Here is a 22539-nt window from a genome sequence, read left to right as displayed (position 1 = left end):
GCAGTAAATGGAGGAGCTCATGGGACCTTATGTTATTAAACACTTGAGCATCTCCGTGATCCAAATCTTCCCCATCATTTGGAACCTCTTCCTCCTTTCCTTTTGCTGTCCTATAGGTCGCAGCCATTTCTCCAAAGTGAATGACATGGGGTTTCTGAGGAGTCACGCACATTCAAATCACCCCTCGCTGTAACACGTGTGACTCGTTCGTAAGGAACCTCTTTCTACTGCACCCACAATCACCGCAACTCCTTTCCTCCATAAAACAATGCAAGCCCGATTTCAGTGCAATACAGATTACTCTGCTTAACACTTCTCAGCTGAAAAGCATCACGTAGCAATCCTGAGATTAAGGAGAGAACACAGCTTTGATACAGACAGAAAGCTCAGAACACATTAAACTCTTTCTTTCATTGCTAATAGATGACTGCAGGCCAAAAAAGGCATTACATTATTTTCAAATCCCTGAGATGCTCAAGTTACCAACATCACATTTACTAGTAACAGCAGCTGTTTCAGTTTCCCGTACCAGAACTGGTTGCAAGAAAATGATGCCCCAGCGTCATCTTGGTTTGATTACACACAAACTTCCACCTGAAATTGGAGCGAGGCCCTGGAGCAGTATACAGGCACTCTAATCTATTTTATTGTATTTATTCACACCCCACAGCTCCAGGCTTCGGCATGCTCCGTGGCTTTCCTGCAGCATCTGTCCTCCAGCCAGAAGGCCAGTTCGGGATTCTGCACCAGCGCTACCGGCAGCTCCTGCCGGGGACTCGAGGAGTCAAGGCGCTGCTCCTAATGACTGGCAGAGACGACAGGTACTCCTACCCTTAAGTCAAAGTACAGATCAAAAGGAATAAACTCAGATAATCTCATGCCCAAAACCACTGCAGGAGTTACGTACAATGTGTCTTTTTTTTAATGCTTAAAAAATTATCCAACACTAGTAGTAACACCACTGCTCCAGAAACATCCTTGGATCAGTTAAGGGGCTGAGCAACAGGACTCTATTCTAGCTTCTTTTGATGATGGCTGTTCCAAAAGGAGTAACTCTTGAAGAAGGGAGACATAAAAGACAAAGTCTTTCCCCATTCCCCACAAACACACACTATTTTTCCCTGAACAAGAAAGTACTTAAATCGTTTATCACTATTATATATTACACTGTCTTCAAAATGCATCGTACTTTGGAAAACAACTATTACTGAGCTGAATTTCTGCTGCTTTAAAATAAATAAAAAATAAGAAACTCACCCTCTACCTTTCCTCCTAGCAAAAAAAAAAAAAAGCACTACTATTTCAATTTTTCAAGAACACAACATCTAATAGAAAGGCAATGACAAATGACCAATAATGTAAAGCAATAAACAAACCTAAGATGAAATACATCAAAGGAGATTTGAGAGTGGAGAGATTACACCTACACCTTAATGAAAATCCAGCTTCTCTGGGAATAAATTAAAGACAGACCTAAAAGGCCAGGGGAAGAGGAGGGGACAAGCAGAATGGTAAATTCTCCTACAGGCACCCAGCAGCTTTCACGGTTTAGGACTAAGAAATACACAGTTAGGCAGTTGAGCAAACCACTCTTAAAGAATATCAGATTAAAAGAGTTGTTGGGTTTTCAGGTCTGAAGAAAAATAACTTAACTCTTCCAAGGAGGCTCAGCAGGCAGTTGTTTTTATCATCTGATATCAGTAATAAAGATTCCTCCTATAATGAGATCTCTCAGGGTATGGTCCCTAGACGCTATAGCATCAGTAGACTCCATATAATATGGCAAGACAAGCCTCAGACATGGCTGGAAGCACGCTTAGTGCAAGCGTCTGTAGGATAAAACACTCTGATGAGAGGGAGGCAGTGCGCAGGCTCCCGATCACCAGGAACAGCGATGCAAAAAGGCACGTACGCAGGCCAGGATAGTCACGTCAAGCTCATCGAGACCAGCAAACACCCCTCCCTCCACACTATTCAGTGACTGCCTGTCCTGCCCAGCTCACTAGGACAGCTTCTGCCCTGGCCACTGCTGAACTGCTGGGTTTTGGTGGCAGAAGTGGTCTTTCCATTCAAAACCCCACTTGCCTGGCGTGCCTTGCATGCCACCTGCAAGCAGAGGAGCAGATGGCAAAAGGAACTGAGCAAGAAACCAAGACAGAAGTATGGTCAGTGCCATCTACAGCTTGTCGCCGATGGGATGACAAATCTCTGGGGAAGTTCTGGCAGGCTGGCTGGTGAGAAATCTCCAATACTGCTTGTTAAGTTGAAACTGTGTAATATTGACTGTTTTGGAGGCAAACCGCCAAATGTCTAACCATCAAAGGTCCAAGCATTAGCAACCCAGAGCCCACACACACCTGAGACCCTTTCAGAAATGCAAGTGAAGACCTGCATGATGAATGCAGCAAGAGCGCAAGATTTTGTTGTAAAAAAGGGTACAACTCCTCCACAACGACACCAAAACATTTCTTTTTGAAAATACACATAGAGATCCTTTTAAAACAGTGTGCAACAACACTCTTCTTGCATGGTACCACTGACCCATCAGCGGACATCCCTGAGAGGCTGCAGCGTGCAAGCCAAGCTCTCTGATGGGAGCATGTGTTCATGGAGAGTGGGCTGCTGCAGCTGCATCTCTTTTCCCAGGTGCAGAGGATGCAGGTGCTTGTCCCTGTCCACCTGTGCTGGTTCCTGCACCTCCTCCTCTCTAGGCTGCCTGCATCAGGACCCAGCTCCATCTCGTCAACGTTCACACACATACTGCACGTCCTTTCACGCCACTGAAACCTCGTCTTCTTTTTGTACAGTCTTTGGCACACATTTACTGTCCTTTCAGTGTAGCATTCTGCTGCATCCTTCAGTCCTGCATTCATCCACAGGTCCTTAAGAAAGGAACTAAAATGATTATTATAATTTCCTCAGGTAGACAGTAAAGGCATCTTTATAGCCCATTACGTAAGGCTTCCCTCTCTGCTGTCTGGGCAGAACTGACAATGACAAAATCCTTCTATATCTCATTAGACGGGATCTCTGATTGCTTTCACCATTCTGGAGATAATGCTTGCGCTGGGTGAATAACAGTGACCTGTGCTATGCCAGGTCAGCAAAAATGATTCTTTATAGAAACCAAACATCCTCTGCCTCCGTTACCTCACACAGCTCCCTCCTGCAGACATCCTGAACTCCGGGGCAGGGCAGTAGTCAAAGCTGACTCTGTAGATGTATCAGGAAAACATTAGGGATAGATTATTTCACTACCTCAGATCCTCATCATGTTACAGAGATCCAATGCAAGAGTGCGGCATCAAGTGATGAGGGGAGAGAAGGGCCCTGCCTAGATTTTCCTGCATGGAATCTTATTTAATCAGTTGCTTTTTGTTTCATTTCCCATGTTTGCATTCGCACTGCTGGCGTGCTGCTTGACCAAGACAAACCTGAAAGCTGACACCAGCCCCAGCAACAGCCCTTCCTCCCCCAGAACAGCAAAGAATGGATGATGTCTTTACCTGGCCTGTTCCACTTTTGGTGCCTGGACACCTTCCTGCAGCACCTATAATTCACGTATGCTCTAGGCTGGCCTCTGCCTCCACAATCATCTGTTTGCCATCTTGGTCTTCCTCTTCATCCTCTGAAGGTGTGAACAAAGGGAAGTCCCAAATGCTCTCCCAGAGGATCGCGATGTTGTGAAGGGGTTATATCCACGTATCACTTTACAATGCAATCCAGCTCCTTGCAGTCAGAGAATACTAAGGGCATATGCTAAAGTCTTGGCTTTGGTACAGTTGACTCAAACAACCATATGCCCTGTGCCAAAGGCTCTGCAGACGGGGGATGTCATCACCTTGGAATTCATAAGGGAGGTTCCTGCAAAGATGCTTCCGCCAGGATCTGTGTGTGTCCAATAGCTTCCCCCAGGTCCAGCTGGGATCACAGCTGAAAATTCCCAAAATACACTCGCTGAGCACTAGATCTTCACTCTAGGTGGCCCCACTTCTGATCCAGACTCTGGGTCTCACCAGTCCCAGTGTTATCAGTAAGCTGATTGATGCTGGTTGGAATTCGGCAAACAGGCAAGTTAAAAAGAGAAAGTGATGGGGGCTGAGCCTGCATAGAAAGAAACTTGGCACAATTCTGCAATACTGCAGGAGGGTCACAGAGCTTTGAGAGAAGAAAAACAGCAAGAATAATGCACAAAAATCCCTGTGGGTCCTTCTAAAGTGTTATCGGAGAGTAAATGTACAATACCCTTAATGAAACAAACTCTGTTGAACTCAACCTTAAAAAGCATTGCAAATAACTGTAACCTAGCAGAGATGCTCTATACTAGTTCAGTTAAGTGTGATAGAGGCAATTAGCATACTTTTGCTAAACAGGTAGGGTTTGGCCGGCCAAGCCCTTAGACCATCATTGCAGTGAGCAGAAAGAGCCAGAACACGCAGGTAAAATGCAGTCCTTTCCCTCCATGCTCATCCACCTGCAGGACAGAGTTGTATGGATGACCTTGTCAGGAGGGAGCAGTAATCTATGAAAATATGAACCCACAGAACATGTCATGAGGGAGCTTCTGGGGACAAACAAGGACGGGAGAACGTCAGGATGCCTGTGTAGCAGAGCGCCGTGACCTCTAGCCCAGCTGCTGCTGTCTGGAAAACCAGAAATTATTATTCAAAAGAACTAACTATTTAGGTTCACCATTGACGCCTTTGTCTCCTTCCCAGCCAGCTCCCATTTAAGCATCAGGAAGTCATTTTAGTAAACAAGAGCCCGGTTTTGGCTGTTGCTCAGCTCTCCTCCAAGCAGAGCTCCCAGAGGTATGAGGGACTCACAAACAGTGCTACACGGCGAGGACCATGACATGCCACCAATTCCTAACATCTCTGAGCTTCCACTCAGAAACCAATTACGATTCTGAAACCTCCCACCAAGCAGTGTCATTTGAAAGCCAGCGAAGTTTTTCTTCTTCAACACTTTGTCTCTCCCTCTCGACGTTGATGTCAGCATTTGGAGGTGAGCACGGAAGATTCAGCAGATGGCTCCAGTAGTAAATACAGTTCTTCCCTGGTTAACGTTACTGCAGCAATTGCGCGGAAGGCTCGCTTCTCTACTGGGGCTTTGAACAACGGCCAAGACACAGTGCTGAAGTTAAGGCAGGGATTTATCAGGAAGGATTTCTTATGTAATTCTCACCTTCCAGGATCCTTACCAGCTCCTGCCTGCATGTTCTGCCAGTCCTGGAAATAACAGATGCTGGCTCCCGCTCTCCTTGACTCAGGGCTTCCTGACAGCTGGCAACAAGGCTTTCCTGTGCGCCTCAGTCCAAGACCGCCTGCGGTTAGCAGAACAGCCTTTTGCCGCAAGAGTTTTCAGGAAGAGGAAAGACTTTTGGAGAGATTAGAGCTAGGGTAGGTATCTGTTTTTCCTGGCACACTGAGAATTCACAAGGCAGTATATTTTCTTTCTCCATTTCTTTGATTAGATAATCAATAAATCAAATTCGGCATGATGGCTTGAAACCCAGCCAGTGATTTACACTGGAAATTAATCCCTCTATCTTTCCAGTGAAAACATTCTCAGAGCAAGGTCTATGAAGCAAAACTAAATTCATAAATTAAATATGACTAAGACGCAGTCACAGTCATTTTATGTTTATTCATTACAGGAATAGTTCTCTTGTCTTTCACTATTTATGATGGTAGGCTGCATCTCCAAATGAAGTGTTGGAATTAAACATCAATGCCATCTTTTTCCATCAGTACTCGGCAGACTTTACTCTTTGCCTTTTTCACGAGGCTGAAGTTCCCAAAAGCCAGCAGACACCAGCCGGGGCTGCTTGTTCCTTGTTGCTGCAGGAACAGCAGTCTCGGGAAGGAGCACTCGATAGACACTCAGCCAACACCGAGCTCCTGGACGGCCAGGCCTGCCTGGTTACACAAGCAGCAATCAAGGAACGCCAAAGCAAGCTCCGCAGAAGGACTTCTTCCTGTCCCTTGGACACACACGCCAGGACGACCATCCACTCTAATTATAAAGTTACATATAATTCCCTGTTAGGGCAGGACAACACACAAGCTTTCCTGCAGAAACCCTCTACCTGTCCTTTTATAGTTGCTTTATGGAAGTAATGGGGAAATCAATTCTCCTCCTTGTTTTATTAGAAAACACAGATTTTGTTTTGCTCAAACTTTACCCCAAAACACCGCTGTTGAGGACAGTCCGCGCTCAGAAAACTCAGCCCCAGTCAGTCAGTATTTCCAAATGAAAACACTTAGGGAACTATTAAAAGCCCCCTCACTGCCATACATGCTACTGCTCCTGCTACGCTGGCAGAAGTGGGAGAGGCAGAGCACCGCACCCGTGGGTGCGCAGGGGTGCAGTCCGCAGCACCGTCCGTCCTGTGGTGAGACACTGAACACTCTGGGACTCACTGGGGTGCAGGGAAGCCCTCAATTTCTGTGACTCCCCCCTCCCCGGCTTCTGTAAATTAGTACAGAAATGCTCCACATTTTTCATTTTCTCCCCTAAAGTAACTTCCTCTATTTTATGCACATCAAGTGGGAAACTCATACACACACAGAGAGAGCTCCCCATCTGCCCACTGAACCTGCCTTTGATTGGCTGTCCACCATGATTTATTTTATTAATAAAGACACCCCTCTTCACTGGGAAGAGCTTTCCTTAAAAAGCAGACAAATGTTTTTAATAAGCACTAAGAGATGGAACAACATCCTCCTCTTGTACTCTCTTCTGGACTTGAATCAAGACACTGAAACTCATCTCAGTGAGAGAAACCCCTGGTTTAAAGCTTGACCAAGCAATGAAGCCCCAGAGGCCAGATGTATGTCCTAATGAATTATTCTGCTAATGATATCAGAAGAAAGTTAATTTCACTAGCAGCCGAGGAAGTCTCAGGCAATCACTTTACCATCTAGTCTTTCCTCCTGGTGATTCTCTAAAGAAATCAAAGCTACACAGAAACTGGCTGCCATGTAACTCCTTTTCTGATAACCTTAAATTTGGGGGCAATTACCTCACCTCACCACCAAACAATTTAACATGCCTAAAGAATAGAAGGAGCGGTGGTGGATGGCTCAGTGGCCATTCTTGGGTGAGCTGGCACATAAAATGTACGACTTCTTCATTATTAAGATTTAAGTATCAGTGGCTGGATACAAACAGCCATTGTGGAGTTGCTCAGGCAATGGCATTAATACAGACTGTGCATTATTACTCACAGAAATCGTAACACCTCCAAGAAATTAAGCTGAAAGTTCTGTTACGGTTTGTGCTGCTTGACTCCCAAGGTACCTGGTGGCTTGCCTTATCGTGTTTGCTTATAATAAGGAGATATTTACTGCGTGTTTTGATTTCATACTTAAAATTGAAACCTGGTCTTTGGCTAAGAGATTATGGGAATTTAACAGCTTCTCTTTCCAGTCACTGATGATCTTTGCCCATCTCTTAAAAGCTCTGTTTTGGTTTTTTTTTCCTAGAACAAGGCTTCAGCGTATCTCTCACTTCACATAAAGCCAACTTAAGTTACCAGAACATACTTCTAAAAAGATCTCAGCAGAGAATTGTCATTACCACCCTCATTCTTTGCCATAACAGAACTTTAAAAAAAAACACTTTAAAACACAACAATGACGCTTCCAAAGTCACGTGGACGTACAGCCACTATAACTTTCTCCTTTTTAAGTTAAAGGTGGCTACAGAGGGTGCCCGTAAGCAGAGCACAGCTCTGAAGTCACACTCGACTACAGAGTCAAGCCTAACTTCAAGTGGAGGATATGTCCCGCTGCCACTGGGATTATGTGGTCTTCCCCCAGGGCAGCAGTCTCCACCATTTCTCTGCTTGTTTTAGCATCCCCACAGCCAGAAAATTCAGCTAGAATGTCAGAAAGAAAATAGCATCTCTCCTTTTCCAGCCTCTCATAGCCCCTTCTGGAATAAAAGACCTTCTGTTTATTTATATAAAAAAATCAATTAATTTTTACTATAATGCAATTTTCAATATACACATTTAAAATTAAACAACTCTGCAATGCAACTTGCAACCACACAAAACTGGTGAATCCGGACCTACTACAGCACCTCTCCTCATTTTTACATTCTTTCTTGAACATTCTCCATGGGGTGCAGGGCTTTTGTTCTGAGCTCCTTCCCTAGTAACACACCACTGTCCCACCTGTCACTAACTCTCCTACTCCCTCCAACGACTTCTTCCCTCTTACTTTACAAGCACAGGGTCACACAGCTCCCTAGAGCAGCATGATGCAAGTCAGTCCATTCCTTTCCCTCCCTAGATTGAGAGAAAAGGAAGGGAAAAAGAACAGGGAAAGCCACGAGCCTACGCTCAGGACACCAGCCCTTTTCAAGAGCTGCAGTGCCATGGTCCAGAAAGCATGCACAGAGATAACGAAGTATTACCTTCATGACTGGCTGAGCAAAATACTTCGCACTCCAGTCACAAAATCCAGTCTGCACTGTGGCTGAAATGAAACTTTTGTGTCCAACGGTATCATCGGCATCGTCAGTCGTCTGTCCAGAAAAAGAACAGGATGTTAACCCATGTCCCTCCCATTCACGTGGGCAAGATGCGTACACAGCAATATCCAGATTGCCTTCAACACATCATGGGGCAGAAAAGAGTTCAAACGCGTTGCCAAGGACATGAAATTTTTTACATCTAGCTTTAAGATCACTGTCATTACATTAACTCTTTGGAAATGTGCAGATTTCCTCATCCACACAGCACAAGACATAATCAGGCTACTGTATGAATCAGGGCTGAAGCATCAGTATATCACCAAAATGAAGTCCAAGGATGAGTTTTCTCACAGTCTCCCAAGCATCTGGCATGAGAAACAGCAGAGAAGCAGTGAAGATGATTCAGGATAAAGCCGGACACAGCTTCACGTCAAGGGCATATATGGATTGAGTATCTGTTATGAAGCACAAGACATCCAAAAAGAAAATGGAAAGACCACTCCATCCACTCAGATTTCAGCCATTTTTTCAGAAATATGATCCAGGCTACTGCTGCCAGCCCCATCAGAAGTGAAGGTGTTTGTGCTAAGGCTTCAATATTTTTTTCTTGTAATCACACAGAAAAATTGATTCTCCACCTCCGGAAGCTCCTGTGAGATCACTCATTAAAGAAAGGCAGAATTGCCAGTTTCAGCGAAGGGCAGTTACTTCTCAGTAGCCAGAGCACTCGAGAGCTGTGCTGACCACTCGTCCTGTGGACTGCAATGCACACACCTCACAGCCTCAGATGGGAGAATCCTTCCCTTTTACAGCACCAGGAGGGAGAAAAGGAGGGTCAACATCCTCCCTCCATCATGCTTTGTACGTTGGTGCAGGCAGCAGAGCGTACCTGCTGCCTTTTCAGTCTCCTCTCAATCCAGAGAGCCAGGACCAGGCAAGTCCTGGAAATGAGCTGAAGTAGAGGGAGAGGTAGACACAAACCTATTACCAGATGGCTGAATCCTGAAGAACACTGACCACTGATGAGTAATAGTCTCCATCTTCAAGTGATGCTCACAAGCATGTCCAAGTGTGCTTGGACTCAACCATATTTGTCTGACATGACTCATCTGAAGTCATCTGAAGGTGACATTCAGAATCCTTTGTGCATACTAAAACCTGACCGATTGCTCTACTTGGCACCACATCGGTCCTTTGTGCGTCTGTAAATGGAAAAATGCCCAGTACCTGACGACTGTCTTTAGAATGCTAAAATGTATGCAAACCTCTTGTTGGCTTGCTTGTGTGCTGAAAAGAGGAGTCACTGCCTTTCCTCCCAGAGGTCCTCACAGCTTCTAACTGACCAGCTCCCTTCCAGCAGAGCAACTGGTAATGAGCTTCTGTCTTCCCAGTAGCAGTGTGGGCTCACATCCTCCTTGCGCACAGTGAAGAGGGGTTGCCGACTGTGGAGTGGGTACGGGCTACTGGAAAGAAGGTGAATATTCTGGTGCAGAAGCACCTATCAGTCTTTCAAGAGGAATGCTGGTTTGTGTGTTGAAGAGGAATCCCCCCTTTTTCCTCCTTGCTCCCTGCTTTGCTGAGGTTGGAGAAAAAAGCATCTGAGGGTCACAGATCTGACTCTGCGTTATCACTCAGGCAGACAGATGTTTATGACTGAGTAAGCAATCAACTCTGATTAAACACTTCTTAGTAGCAGAAGTGAATAATGCCCTACCAAAAGCTATAAACCAAAATTTATCCTGAAGAAAAAAAATAATCCCATTTTTATTTTACTGGTTAGAGGAAGCCAATCTGGAGTCAACAGCAGCTAGAAGCAAACAAGAGAGATGTAGAAATAAACCACAAAGAACAGAATGTGTAACAAACCCCAGTGGAGTGGGGAAGTAGTCAGATGTGAAAGGGAAGTCTCTTTACCTGTTCCGGCCCTTTGTCAAACATTTTTCTTGTCCTGGGGAACTGGTGGGAGTGAGGAGTATACTGAACCCCCATGTTGCCGACATTGGCGGGTCTTACAGATGTGATGTCCCGACTGACTGGCTGTTTCGTCACATCGTTTGTCAGGCTGGAGCTGCTTGTACTAGTGGTTGGAGGTGACCCTCTAAAGATCAAAAAAGACAGAAAGCATTTAGGTATCACTGGACATGAGCCTCTTGCATGTGAATTACGTTACTTTTACTTTGGTTCTTTCTTAGAAGAGTTATACTTCACTGCTGTGCTTCCTCTACAAAACCAAAAGAACACAAGCCCCCATTCCCTCCAAGACACATGCAAACCCCCAAACAGCAGTGAACCTTGACTGTGCCAACTCCGGATTGAGGATAAGAACATTAACATTTTGGGAACCTGCGGGTCCAACAGCCACATGCCCACAGCTCACAATGTCTGATCTGAGGCCCACTGACTAGCCATTGCATTTCAATGGGGAGACTGGAAGTCCTGTTAGCTCACAGAAAAGCATTTTAATTTACATGTAAACTGAGATTTATCTTATTGCACAGTTACATCAGAAAACATTAAAAAAACCGTCACTGTGCAGTTCCAGGCCCTCCGTTCCGAGTCTCACTGGTGCACACTGACTATGGGAACACTAGATCTAAAGCGTGCTGTTTTCTCTTGGAGAGGAGGTTTTGGGAAATAATCAAACTTTCAAATCCTAGCTTTGCCCATACCATTATCTCAATTTCCCTGCAGTTTAGGTATGGCTTGTGGAACATCAGATAACGCTGGCTTTTGTCAGCTGAAAGTGCAGAAAACACTGATCAGACTTCAATAGGAAATTTGGATACCACACGGGTCAGGCCAGAGTGCATCAGTAAAATCAGCAACAGTTCGCTCTTCCTTTCAAATTCATCTTCAGATAATTAATGCGGCTTGTTACTCTTTGTCTGACAAAGAAAAATGGGAAGAAACTCCTCACCTTTTCTCAGAGTTTTTGGGACGTTTAGCACACCTTACCAGTGCTAAAACAAGAAGTTACCGAGACCTCAGCATGTTCACCCTCTCTGGTCCGGTTAACTGGGATGGCTGTTTGCGTGGGGACTGGCAGGGAGCACCTAAACCGCTACAGCAAAAGTGCCAGAAAGCACCGCTGGTGCTTACCCGACTTGGTGGATGTGCATGCCCTTGTTGGTGGGGCTGGCAGGGGCAGACTGGGTCAGCGAGGAGGTGTCGAGGATGCGCTGGGGGCGAGCATTTACTGTGGCCTAGAGAAAAAACACAGCAGAATCCTGAACAGCCAAGACTGCAAAACACCAACCGCAGTTGTTTATTGTCTAATACAATTGCACGCCTGGGGTTAAATGAAGTTAAGCTCTCTATCGGCGTGTGTGTGTGTGTTTAAAAATGTATGTGAAAAAAAGCCCCTGTGCAGTTCCCAACACATAAGATGATTTTACTACTTTTTTAGTCAGAAAACACTTACCAGAAAGTACCCTTCTGTTACTTACAGGGAAATGGCTTTGACTAACACATAAGCCCTTTCCCTAACTCAGTTGCAGCTACGACCTGTACCAGCACTTCGAAACAAGCTGCCACCGGGCAGGCAGACAGCCCGGGGGTTCCCCTTCAGCAACCAGGCTTTCCCTCCCACCTCACAACAGAGGACTGCGATCATACCACAACCATAATTCAAGCATGCATTCTGACCCCGATTTCGTGTTTGAATCGGAACTCGCCTCGTAAATCAGGCAGCTGCCTGAAACTACCTCCTGTTGCTGCTCCATCTCCCCTAACGAGAGCTGAGCTTTTCTGGAGTTCGTTAGAGGATGCCCTTGCCAGCAGCACCACATCCACTGTTATGGGCAAGGCAGGCGATTTACATAGTTGGGTTGCTCCAAATTCTACAAAACACAGCCAGTGTTCCTGGAAAACGGTACCCTGGCACTCAGCCACCAGCTAGAAGAGACCTGTTTCCGAAAGAGCCTGAGAAATTACTGTCCTTTCTCCTGGGGAAGACCTCAAACGCAAGCCAGGGAAAGGCAGTGAGAAGTGCACGGATAGCTATACCCCCCTCCCGTACTCCTCCAGGCTGAGCACGCCGCTCACACCGTGCAAACAAGTCTCCCCCTCAGAAAGGCAGAAATCTTCTATTGCTTACGGACTCCTTTCTTCATCTTTCACATCACCCCGCCTTCTGTGAAATGTTTGAAATTTCTCACATATCGAAGTAACTTTTAAAGGAAGCTCCAGACTGGCATAAACAACCTGGAAGGACAAATACAGCTATCCCACAGGCAAGATGACTTTCATCATCTCTTCGAACACTAAGAAAAGCCACATCTCGCAGCACAAGAGCTGAGCGGGGTTCCTGGGTGACGACACTAGGGCTTGTATCAAGTTGAAACCAAGCTCAGCAAGGTAAGACCAGTAGCTACTGAAACATAGAGCACTCAAAAACCAAAAGCCGTGTGCCTGGTCTTCTGGAGACCAGACGGTTAACGAGCCTTTTGTAAGTTAATGCCTCTACAAGGAGGAACCAACAACCATCACGAACAACAGTGCCTGTCTTCGCACTCAAAGCCCACGCGTGCCTGCTGCAGAGAGAAATCCGAGGCGCTTGAGTTTGGATACACCCTGCCCTCTCCTCACAGCGGCCAAAAGCCCGCCTGAGATGACCTCCACCCCTGCTTTCCTCAAACGACCCAGTGAGGTTTCCACCTCCCTCGCTTTGACGGGGCTCAAGCCCTCCTGACCATCGTTTGTTTGGCTCGAAAGGGCAGGAGCGGTGATGAGCGTCACCGTACAATACACCTACACCGCAACAAGCACCAGATTGCTGCGGCTGGGAAGGCAAGTGCCACGACCTCCGGGTAGCCTGGCTGCCCCCTGAGCCATCCTCCTCGTACGAGACAGGCTCATTTCATCTCTTTATTTTCCTCCTTTTCATATGGGGGCGGGAGAGGTCCTAAAGGCCACCCAGCTCTCCATCACTCAGGGACACAGCGGGGTCTCCGGTGAGCAGATGTTACTACATGGGGCTGGGGCAGACAATCACGCCATGAGAATGGAAAGAAAGTAGAAACAATTTAACAAGTAGTGACATATTATTATTCATAACTGCTTTTAATTAGCCACAGAAGGCTCAGTTTTAAGACTCGCAGTCAGGTCTCTGTCACCTGAAACAGGTCAGGTCCCCTTGTTTCACAGCAGGGAGACAAGGTCAGCTAATGATAATTTGCTGAAGGGCTACACAGAGAGATCAGTGTGGCAGACAGCCTTCCTTTTCCTGGGAAAAATAAAAAAGCAATTTCTCTCCTGAAGGCAGCGAGCAGTGTGAGGGCCGCAGTTCAGTGATACAACAGTGTATTTTGCTGGAGGCAGCAGCTCCCCATTTCCTGGGAATTTGCTTCTCTGTCAGTCAAATCATCTCTTTTCAGGAGGGGAGATGGTAATTCATAATTTTGCGAATTGACTCCAGGTTTGTTTTTTCTTTTTTAAAAAAAAAAAAAAAAGAGCACACTGTCAGAATTACTTGTTCATGCACAGAAAAGCCTGTACCAAGGAGTGATGTGGAGGAATAACTCCTGGGATAATTCAGCCTCGAGCTTTCCATTAAAAACAGCTGGATGAAGCAACGTGGGAGGAAGCAAACTTTCCTTAATTAATTGTGATTTCAAAAAGTCTTAAAAGGCCAACATTGATTACTGGGTCCTTTTTGTTTGTTTTGGTACATGCAAGAAGCATGTTTTGGATTTTTTAAAAGATCAGGCTGGGAATGAGAGTTGTACCATTCCAATCTGCACCATAAATATAAATCACAACACAGCCGCAATCTGTGTGAGAACTAGCAATGTCTAATCAGCCCATGAAATAAAACGGCGTATTTCACATCCAGGAAGCATGCACGTCTGTGCAACCTACTCACCGGCTGCTCAGAAAGACATCACCCTATTTAAAGACCACTGGAGTTCTCCTGTAGACAAAGATCTATATCCATGGCTCCATTAAAAAAACTGAATAGGACTAGTCTCATTTGAAAACAAAAAAATCTGCTTTAAATTCACGCAGTGCCTTGCAAATAACTATTTCACAAATGCAGATTCATAATCTGTACTTTTGCAGAGTCACAAAATTCACAGTACTGGCCCCATGTTTTACTGCAGGGGATTAAAAAGGGTAGCAATATTTACTTCGTCTTGAGCTCTCCAACCACACGGCTCTCAACGCATTGTCTGATCACCCATCAGGGCAACCCAGTTATGCGCCTAACACCTGCCTGGTACAAAATCCATTTAAAAATCATAAAGACTTAAAGCACAGAGCTTGGCAACATTTTGAGGCTAAATATTTAGTTCACCAAAAATGAAGACGCAGTTCACTGATGCCATCGAGAAGCATAAGCCCACGGCGAATTGTTCAGGTCTTTCAGCTAAGAAGCCCAACGGTAACAGGCACTGTCGCACACATCGCAGTGTTTTGCTCAGTTGTGTTAATATAAGAAAACTTCAGCTGTCCAGGTTCCAAAATGAAGCCTCTCACTCCCTGAATTTTGTATTAATTAGAACAAAAGGATTAAAATCCTAGAATATTCAAGTGCTTTACTTCATCTGAAGCCGTCTTTTTGTTTAAGCCAAAAAAACCCCCACACTTTTGTTTTTATTCAATGATGAAATTCAAACAAGAAAATGGAAAACGCATTGTTTGCACATACTCGGGAGGACATCGGCAGCATCCAGACTACTCCCTTTTACGTCAAACAAAGCTCCATTAGCACCAAGGAAAGATCTCAGGATACAGTTCGAAAAAATTTAATTGTTACTAATTTGCATTACATATCAGACAACTCCTCTAATCTGTCTGAGCTCACACCAGCAGAGACACAGAGCTCAGGCTGTAAATCCTGGCAGCACTGCTCGCAGCAGCAGCTTTGGTCATAATGAAATTAATAAAGACCAGATCATAACCCAGGAGCTGAAGACTTAACCTCCATTTTGGTGGGCTGTTAATACAGTTTGTTTGGTTTTTTAAAATGAAAAAAAGCCTTTTTAGAAGCCACCTGAGGCAGGTGGTATTGGCAAAAACAAAGCCCACGGTATCACGAAATGCACAGCAGTTAGGACACTATATAGGCACCTGTCCAAACTGCTGGACAAATTGCATATTTAAATACTTTCCTTATGGATCTTATGGCTAAGGCAAAGAAGAACAAATAAGTTTTGTTCACGAAAGCATCCCCAGATAAAAATATTTATAAATGGAAATGCTGATTTTATTGTTTTGCAAAGCTTTTTGAAAAGCCATTGCCTTAGAAAGCCAGGGACAGAGCGGCTGTCTGAGAAGCAGAGCATGAGATGCATGATACCTACCCACTTTAGCTTTTGGACTCCATTTAGTACCAAGACATTTAGGTCCAAACTTGTCAGAATCAACACAGAATTTACCAAACTGGTCATAACATTCACTACAGATATCACAACATAACGATCAAAATTATTGCTTGCTAAGCAGACCCATAGCAGTGCTAGCGAAGACATCTGCAGCACACAGCAGCATCTCTATTAACACTGATATATCTCTTTCGGCTAGCAAGGGAGTAAGTCCTGAAAAAATATTTAAGACGGGAAAAGCAGATCTGGTTCTTCTTTATATCCCTTTTAACCCCATAGTAGGAGTAACATTTAATTTTGCAAAAAGAGCCCTCCAAAATACAAAACTGAAATAGTTTCATGCATCTGGAGCAGAGAGGGAAATCTTTCACCTTTTCCTTTTCTTATTCACCTTAGTTTGGTATCTCCAGCCTGACAGTAATTTGTTGTACACCCGCATCATCAGGGAAGGGATGACCTCATTGCCTCCACCGTCAAAATAATTCTCTATCTCAAACCCCAGACTTTACCACTCACTGACATGTATACTTAAAACAAACAAAAGGTTTAAAAGCAAGAAATCTCTAAGGCATTAAAATGGTAGTGCACAATGCTGGCATCTCTTACTGCAGCTTTGGCTCAGAAGCCTAAGTCTGAAGATTTAGGATAATTCACTGGAAATCATCAGTAAGAGACGTCATCTTGCATTGCAATGGCTCATGGTCTTGATGCTAGAGCAATCAGAAAGCACGTGGGAAGGACTGCGTTCAGACAGCTTGCCGACACCACTGACTGGGGCAGAAGGAGGAAGGCAGCTGGTGAGAAGATGTTCTGGGGTGGCCTGGTGCTTCATTTCAGGTGGAAGGTGAGGGTGCTTCTACAGCTCCCCAAGCTGGCAATTCTGAATCAGCAGTGATGGCAGCCTCCAGGGACATCTTGTCACCCTTGGAGGATGAAATGTGATGAGGATGGTGGTTTAGGTGGATTAGGCCTGGGCTGAAGAGGTGAGTAGTGGCAGGGGTGTCTGCATGCTGACTCACATGTACTAGTTCACCTGGATTGGAGAGCCGTTGTGGCTTCAGTCTGCAGGCCAGTCCCACTTGCATAATCTAAATCAGTTTGCAAACGGATAATTTAATGAAGTATATTTAAGGTTTCTCCCAGGGACTGATCTAGATAAGTAGACTTCTAAACAAGACCTACTGTCTAAGGTCTGTACCTAATTTATATTCTAAAACAATCCCAGGCCCTCCCCCAGTTATTTATTTTACCTGATCAAGAGTTCACATGAGTGTTTATCATCTTGAAACATTAAAAGCTCCTTCTGCAATAGATCCAGACTGAACTAGGCAGAGCCCTCCAATGGCCCTATTCATATCAGTCTGCCTACACTTTGCCTAAGCATGAAAAAAAAATGAACATACAAAAACCTCACACGAACACAGAAAGGCATACCTTGTAGGCAATACTGTTGAGAACTTTCATAGCCAAGTCGGAGACATCGGGATAGGGGTCGGCAGCTAGGTGAAGGAGTACTCTCCAAATTTGGGTATAAACACTGTTGAAACTCACACCTAAAATAATAAAAAACAAAACAAAAAACAACCCCCCACAGCACATGACAATCCATCAACTCAAACTCTTTGATCTTATGTGAGAAAATTCATTAGAACTCCAAACATCACAATGACAGCTAAGAAAATATCAAGAGAAGAGCTCAAACACACCCTACATGGGCATTTTGTCTCCTTTTTGTCTCCCTTTGTGAACTCTGCAAGGGCTTGTAAAACAAAAGTGGGAGAAAGCAAAATAAATTAAAGACTACCTAAATAAGCTTCAGTGAAACAGCTAGTTTTCTAGGCTCCTGAAGCAAATAATCTGCAAAGGCCAAATGGACAATGTCTTTGGATTTTCTGAGCTGGAATACTAAATGGTATAAAACCACAGTTACCAGCTTATAATTTCATGGTTATTTTTATTGTTGTTTTAAGCATTAATACTCAGCTTGAATGTTCAGGTTTTTATATATTCTACAAGTTTACTAAACATCTAAATGTTAAAAATTAAGCTTTAGGACCTGTGTCTTTGCGAAGCAGTAAGTCTAATTCAGTCTTTCCTATTAACACTTGTATCAGTTCCTCAATTGCCAATTTGTTATTTAATGAGAATATCTGCTGTTTGGTATTTCAGCAGAAGGGACTGACAGATTCAAAGTACAAATCAAATTAATAAGCATTTCAAACAACTGACAAAAGTCTGTGAACATTCTATTTTGTTGCTTTTAGACAAATCTTTAATTTGTTATTCTTTCTTCTAACCCTCACAATGTCTAATAGTTGTAACACTGTCGTTTGGGAGTTGAGCCATTTGGACAATATTAAAGTGGTCACACTAACAAAAAAAAGGATCTAAAATAGGGATTTCAGATGAGTCACAATCAATGGTAAATGACAGATCAAGCTGTTACTGCGTTTCCTTTTGTGTTTCTGAAGGCATCTAAATATAAAGTGTTTAGTTAGGAAGAAGAGTTCCTTGGTCAACAAGCAGCCTCTCACCTTGCATAGCTGCTCAACCTGATACTCAAATCAAGAGAAAGAGAGACCTGGACAGTCCAGTTTTGAAGTCTGGCTGAAGAAGGCAAGTAGTGGACGGTAATAAACCTCAGGGGTACGTAGACTGCACTTCATATGTTTGTGTGTGTTAGCCAAGGGAACCTTTCTTCTGCCAGGAAAACTCCCCAACATGTGACAAAACATTCTGCAAAAGGCAAAGGCAATAACCTAACTCCATCCTCTCGTCTGACCTACAAAGAAAAGGGTCTCTTACTCAGCTGACATCCGAAGGATTTTCCAAGTGGCATCTACTTACAGAGTTTCACACGGAAATCTCACAAATATTTATGACAGTACCACTTGGACAGTGCTGCCCATTTGCTGGGGGCTACCTATACAACAGACTCCTATAGTTAATCCTAACCTTTCCAAGACAGGTAAGGTTCAGGGCTTGACAAAGATACAACCATTATACATCCACCCAGGAAAAATGAAGTTGATAATCTGAGAAAGCAGTAACAACTGTCAAGACACAGTAGAGTCAAAGGGCAGTGATCTGTCATGCCGGGTTTATGCCAGCTGAGGACAGAGCCCAAAGCGTACGAAATCAAGGAATGCGTGAGTACAGTGTGCACGAGTTGAGCAGAACCGAACGGTGCAGATTCAAGTTCAGGTTTTGGCTTCGGTCATAATAGGCAAAAGTCACTGTCTTTTTCAGAAGATCTTTATCCATGTTTAAATAAAGAAAATGTCAGTACACAATAAAGTAAGTCTCTGCTTGGAAAAGGGTTAGGCCTCTCAACCATAAAGGACAGTGATACAATGCTTGTCTATCTTCTCCAGGCTTCTGACCATTTAGGTTTTATTTTCTGCAATTGCCACGTTCATCCTGGAAGCTTCCAGTGCGAGGGAAAGAAAAAGGGGAGGGGGAAGGATAAAGAACAAGAGAGGGAGAGAAACAAAGTGCTACAAGCTGTGGGAGGAAAAAAAGTCCTAGCCATCAAAGCAGCTAGCCGGGTAATGTCATCTGAGGTCTGCTCAGAGCTCTACCTTCTACATTTGGTCCTGTGCAGAACTTACATCAGGACTGATGGGAAATCTGGACTGCTTGATTTCTTTTAAAGCCCTTGAAAGGCAGTAAAAGGAAAGGGAGAGAAAGGGAGAGCGAGAGGGTACCCATCCGCTTTTCCAATGTCTCCGATAACCACCTCATTCATGACGCAGTCACGATGAAAAAACCCAACAACATTTTTTATACATCTAAGCGTCATGAAAAAACAAATTTAAAACAGAACTGCACCAGTGCAATTCCTCATTCACTCGGCAGCCTTTGAAAAGAACAGAGGGAATTTCTACAAAGGCATCTCAGGCTCAGAGCTGGTGCTTGAAGGACTGGTCCTTTCTTCTGCCATCCTCCCCCGCCCATGTTAGTGTTGTTCATCGCACTGATTCCATCGAGTGACACATCTGACACAGCTCCTTGTAAAAACCTGAGCATCGAGTCAGTAGGATAATGGAAGGCAGCAGAGGTGGCAGGGGGAACAGCAGCTTCATTTCATGTAATGGACTAAGATGCAAAAAATATCCACGAGATGCAAACAAAGAGCCGAGCAAGGGGGACGGAGTGTTAATCTAAGCAGACAGCTCTGTAATTAGTCAGACTGATTTAAAGCCAGTTAAATGGACCTTGCAGCACAGATTTATGTTCACAAAATGATTCCTCTCTGCTAAGAACGTAAAAAAATAAATTGCCTGCCTTTACTGACGACTTCGATTTCCTTTGCATATGCATTACTCTTAGTTCAATTTAACAGCAAGCATCACGTTAACAGCCCTGAGGAACGGACCTGGCTGAGGTCCTGCAGCCGGGTCACTGAGTACACGAAGGGTAGAACCACGTTGGATGCAAAAAATGAACACTGATGTTTTTATTGATCCTTTTTGATTTGCCAAGCTTTGACAGGGTTTCTTTCTAATCCCCTGTAAAAATCACTGCAGTGATTTTAAGCCTTGATCTCCAGAGGAAGGGGCAGTCCACTCCCCATCCAACACAGCAGCAAAACCTGACCAAGAGCTGAGCCGGCGCTGCCGCACGTTTCGGACCAGAGATGGCTCCTCTGCCAGCACACCCACCCGCAGGGAAGGGCACGTTTCGGACTGGCACGCAGTGAAACACACAGTTGAAATGTTTCAGACTGAATGGTACCCGAGGACTCAGGTATCTGCTTCCCATCAATGCTAATCCCACCTGCTTTGTAAATGTGGATCCCACAAGCCTCTCCTCTTCCCATGAGTGACACTGGAGGTCCTGTGAGAGCTACTCGGATGAAGAGAACATCTGAAATCCTGAGTGCTCTCCAAACTCTGCTTCAACAAAAGCGGACGGCAGCCTGTTCCCTACAGGAACAGCAAATCGGTGTTTCTTGCGCAGACCTGGCAGTCTGCAAGATGGTGTCTTTGCACCGGGCCATGCAAAGGGGTTCCTGCACACTCCAACCCCTGATGGCAATTCAAATGGCAAAGCATGAGATTTTTAATGTTTCAACAGGAACCAGAAGCAGCTCATTAGGAAAAAGCATGTTCCCTCACAGCAGGTACTTCCCCTGGACCACGGCTGTCGTAGCTAACACAAAAGCAGCCCACCAAGACTAGCCTCTACATCAAGCTTCCATTTCCAAAACCCACTCAGATCCCTGTATTTTGCTTCTATGCAAGTTACTATTTATAAATACTGCTGGTTGATCAGTTACTTCTCATTATGTCTGTGCATTTAAATATATTGCCTAGTGACAGAGAAGGCGGCTCTACCTGTCCCAACACTTGCACTCTTGTTTGCTGTGGCTCACTGCCCACCTACACCTCTTGCTCTCCTCATCCTCACTGCAGTAACCTCCCGCTGTACGTGTCACTTTGAGGTAGCTCTTCAGGACGAATCCTGTGACATGGCAAACAGTTTTCTGCCTCCAGCCTTTCCAGCTGGAAAAGAACTATTCCCCAGCATTTCATAGCTCCAAGATTTATTTTCCTCCTTCTTTGATCATTCCTTAATATAATCTTTTCAGCAATGCTCTCTGTAGGACAAAGACTTTAATCATGCAGTTTGGATATGAATAATCAGCCTAAAGGTATGCAAACCTCCCATCTTAATTCCTTCCCTTTTCTTAGCTTAAAACTAAACTAAAAATTTCCAGGACACCAAGATTAATGACTAGCTGTATGGAAAAAGTGGCAAGGCTTAGCTTCCCATCCAAGGTGATGTCTCTGTTGACTAACCAAAAACTGCATCTTGCCAGCTTGAAAATGTGGGCCAGAAATAAATCTCTCTTCTGATAACAGGACTGTCTGGCCAAGGAACAGTCTGCCAGAAAACAGCCCGCCTACACTAAAGAACACATTGTATTTGGAGAGGGCACTATGTGGGGGCATCTGGCCTATAGTTAGTTAAGAAGCTGTTTGTAAAATGGCACAAGAAGGAATGGAGAGGTTTTGCTCAAGTTTATGGGAAGAAGTACATTGTATGAGGCTACAGTGTCAGTAAAGTGGATAGACTGATCCAGAATAATCCCTCCAGCACCATGATCCTAAAATCGCAAGAGGGGAAGAAAGCCCTGAACATCAGTGAATCAACCTAGGGAACGCAGAGTACAGAGCACAGAATTGATTTGTGGTTAAAAATGTCTATTTTTATTATCACAGACTAGATTTCTGCTTTGGTTTGAGTCTACTCATGTGTCCTTTTTACTGCTCTGCCTGTCTCAAGTATTTGGCAGAGTCATCACTGCAGAGCCAAATCACCATTACTTCTTCCAAATGAGAGAGAGTAGAGCAAAACACTTCTTCAGCCAAGACAAGTCTATCGCCCAGCTGGACTCCTCTCCCAGTTACCCTACTCTCGCTAGCTGTATAGCAGTATTTTATTGCACACTAAAACTTTCAAGAAAGGGGTTAATCTCAGCCTGGGCCGGCTGTGCAGCAGCCACAGCACTACTGAGGGCGGCTGGAGCTGATGGCATTTTGAAAATTCTTTCCTTGGGGAGCAGGCGAGAGCAGGCTGGAAGACGGTGATCCTTCAGCAGAAATGAAAAAAGCCTGGCTTTCAGCAGGCAAATGCTGAAGGTAATGGGATTCTGTGTGAGTTATGAATTTTAAACACTTCTATAAGCTCTTTCGTTTCCAGCTGGATATGAGCTCTTCCG

General features: G+C 44.6%; 1 protein-coding gene across 1 annotated transcript in view; it reads right to left on the bottom strand.

The window, feature by feature from the left end:
• RPTOR (regulatory associated protein of MTOR, complex 1) overlaps positions 1–22539 on the bottom strand; it is a 156526-nt gene that overhangs the window by 24094 nt on the left and 109893 nt on the right. Inside the window, 4 exon segments of the mRNA XM_009708907.1 lie at positions 8428–8538; positions 10402–10585; positions 11587–11690; positions 17247–17365. Of these exon segments, the coding sequence (XP_009707209.1) occupies positions 8428–8538; positions 10402–10585; positions 11587–11690; positions 17247–17365 (518 nt within the window).

The sequence above is a fragment of the Cariama cristata genome, unplaced genomic scaffold (genome assembly GCF_000690535.1).
Source record: "Cariama cristata isolate BGI_N322 unplaced genomic scaffold, ASM69053v1 scaffold6301, whole genome shotgun sequence".
In the NCBI taxonomy this organism is placed as follows: Eukaryota; Metazoa; Chordata; class Aves; order Cariamiformes; family Cariamidae; genus Cariama; species Cariama cristata.
This window is presented reverse-complemented; position numbering and strand designations above follow the sequence as displayed.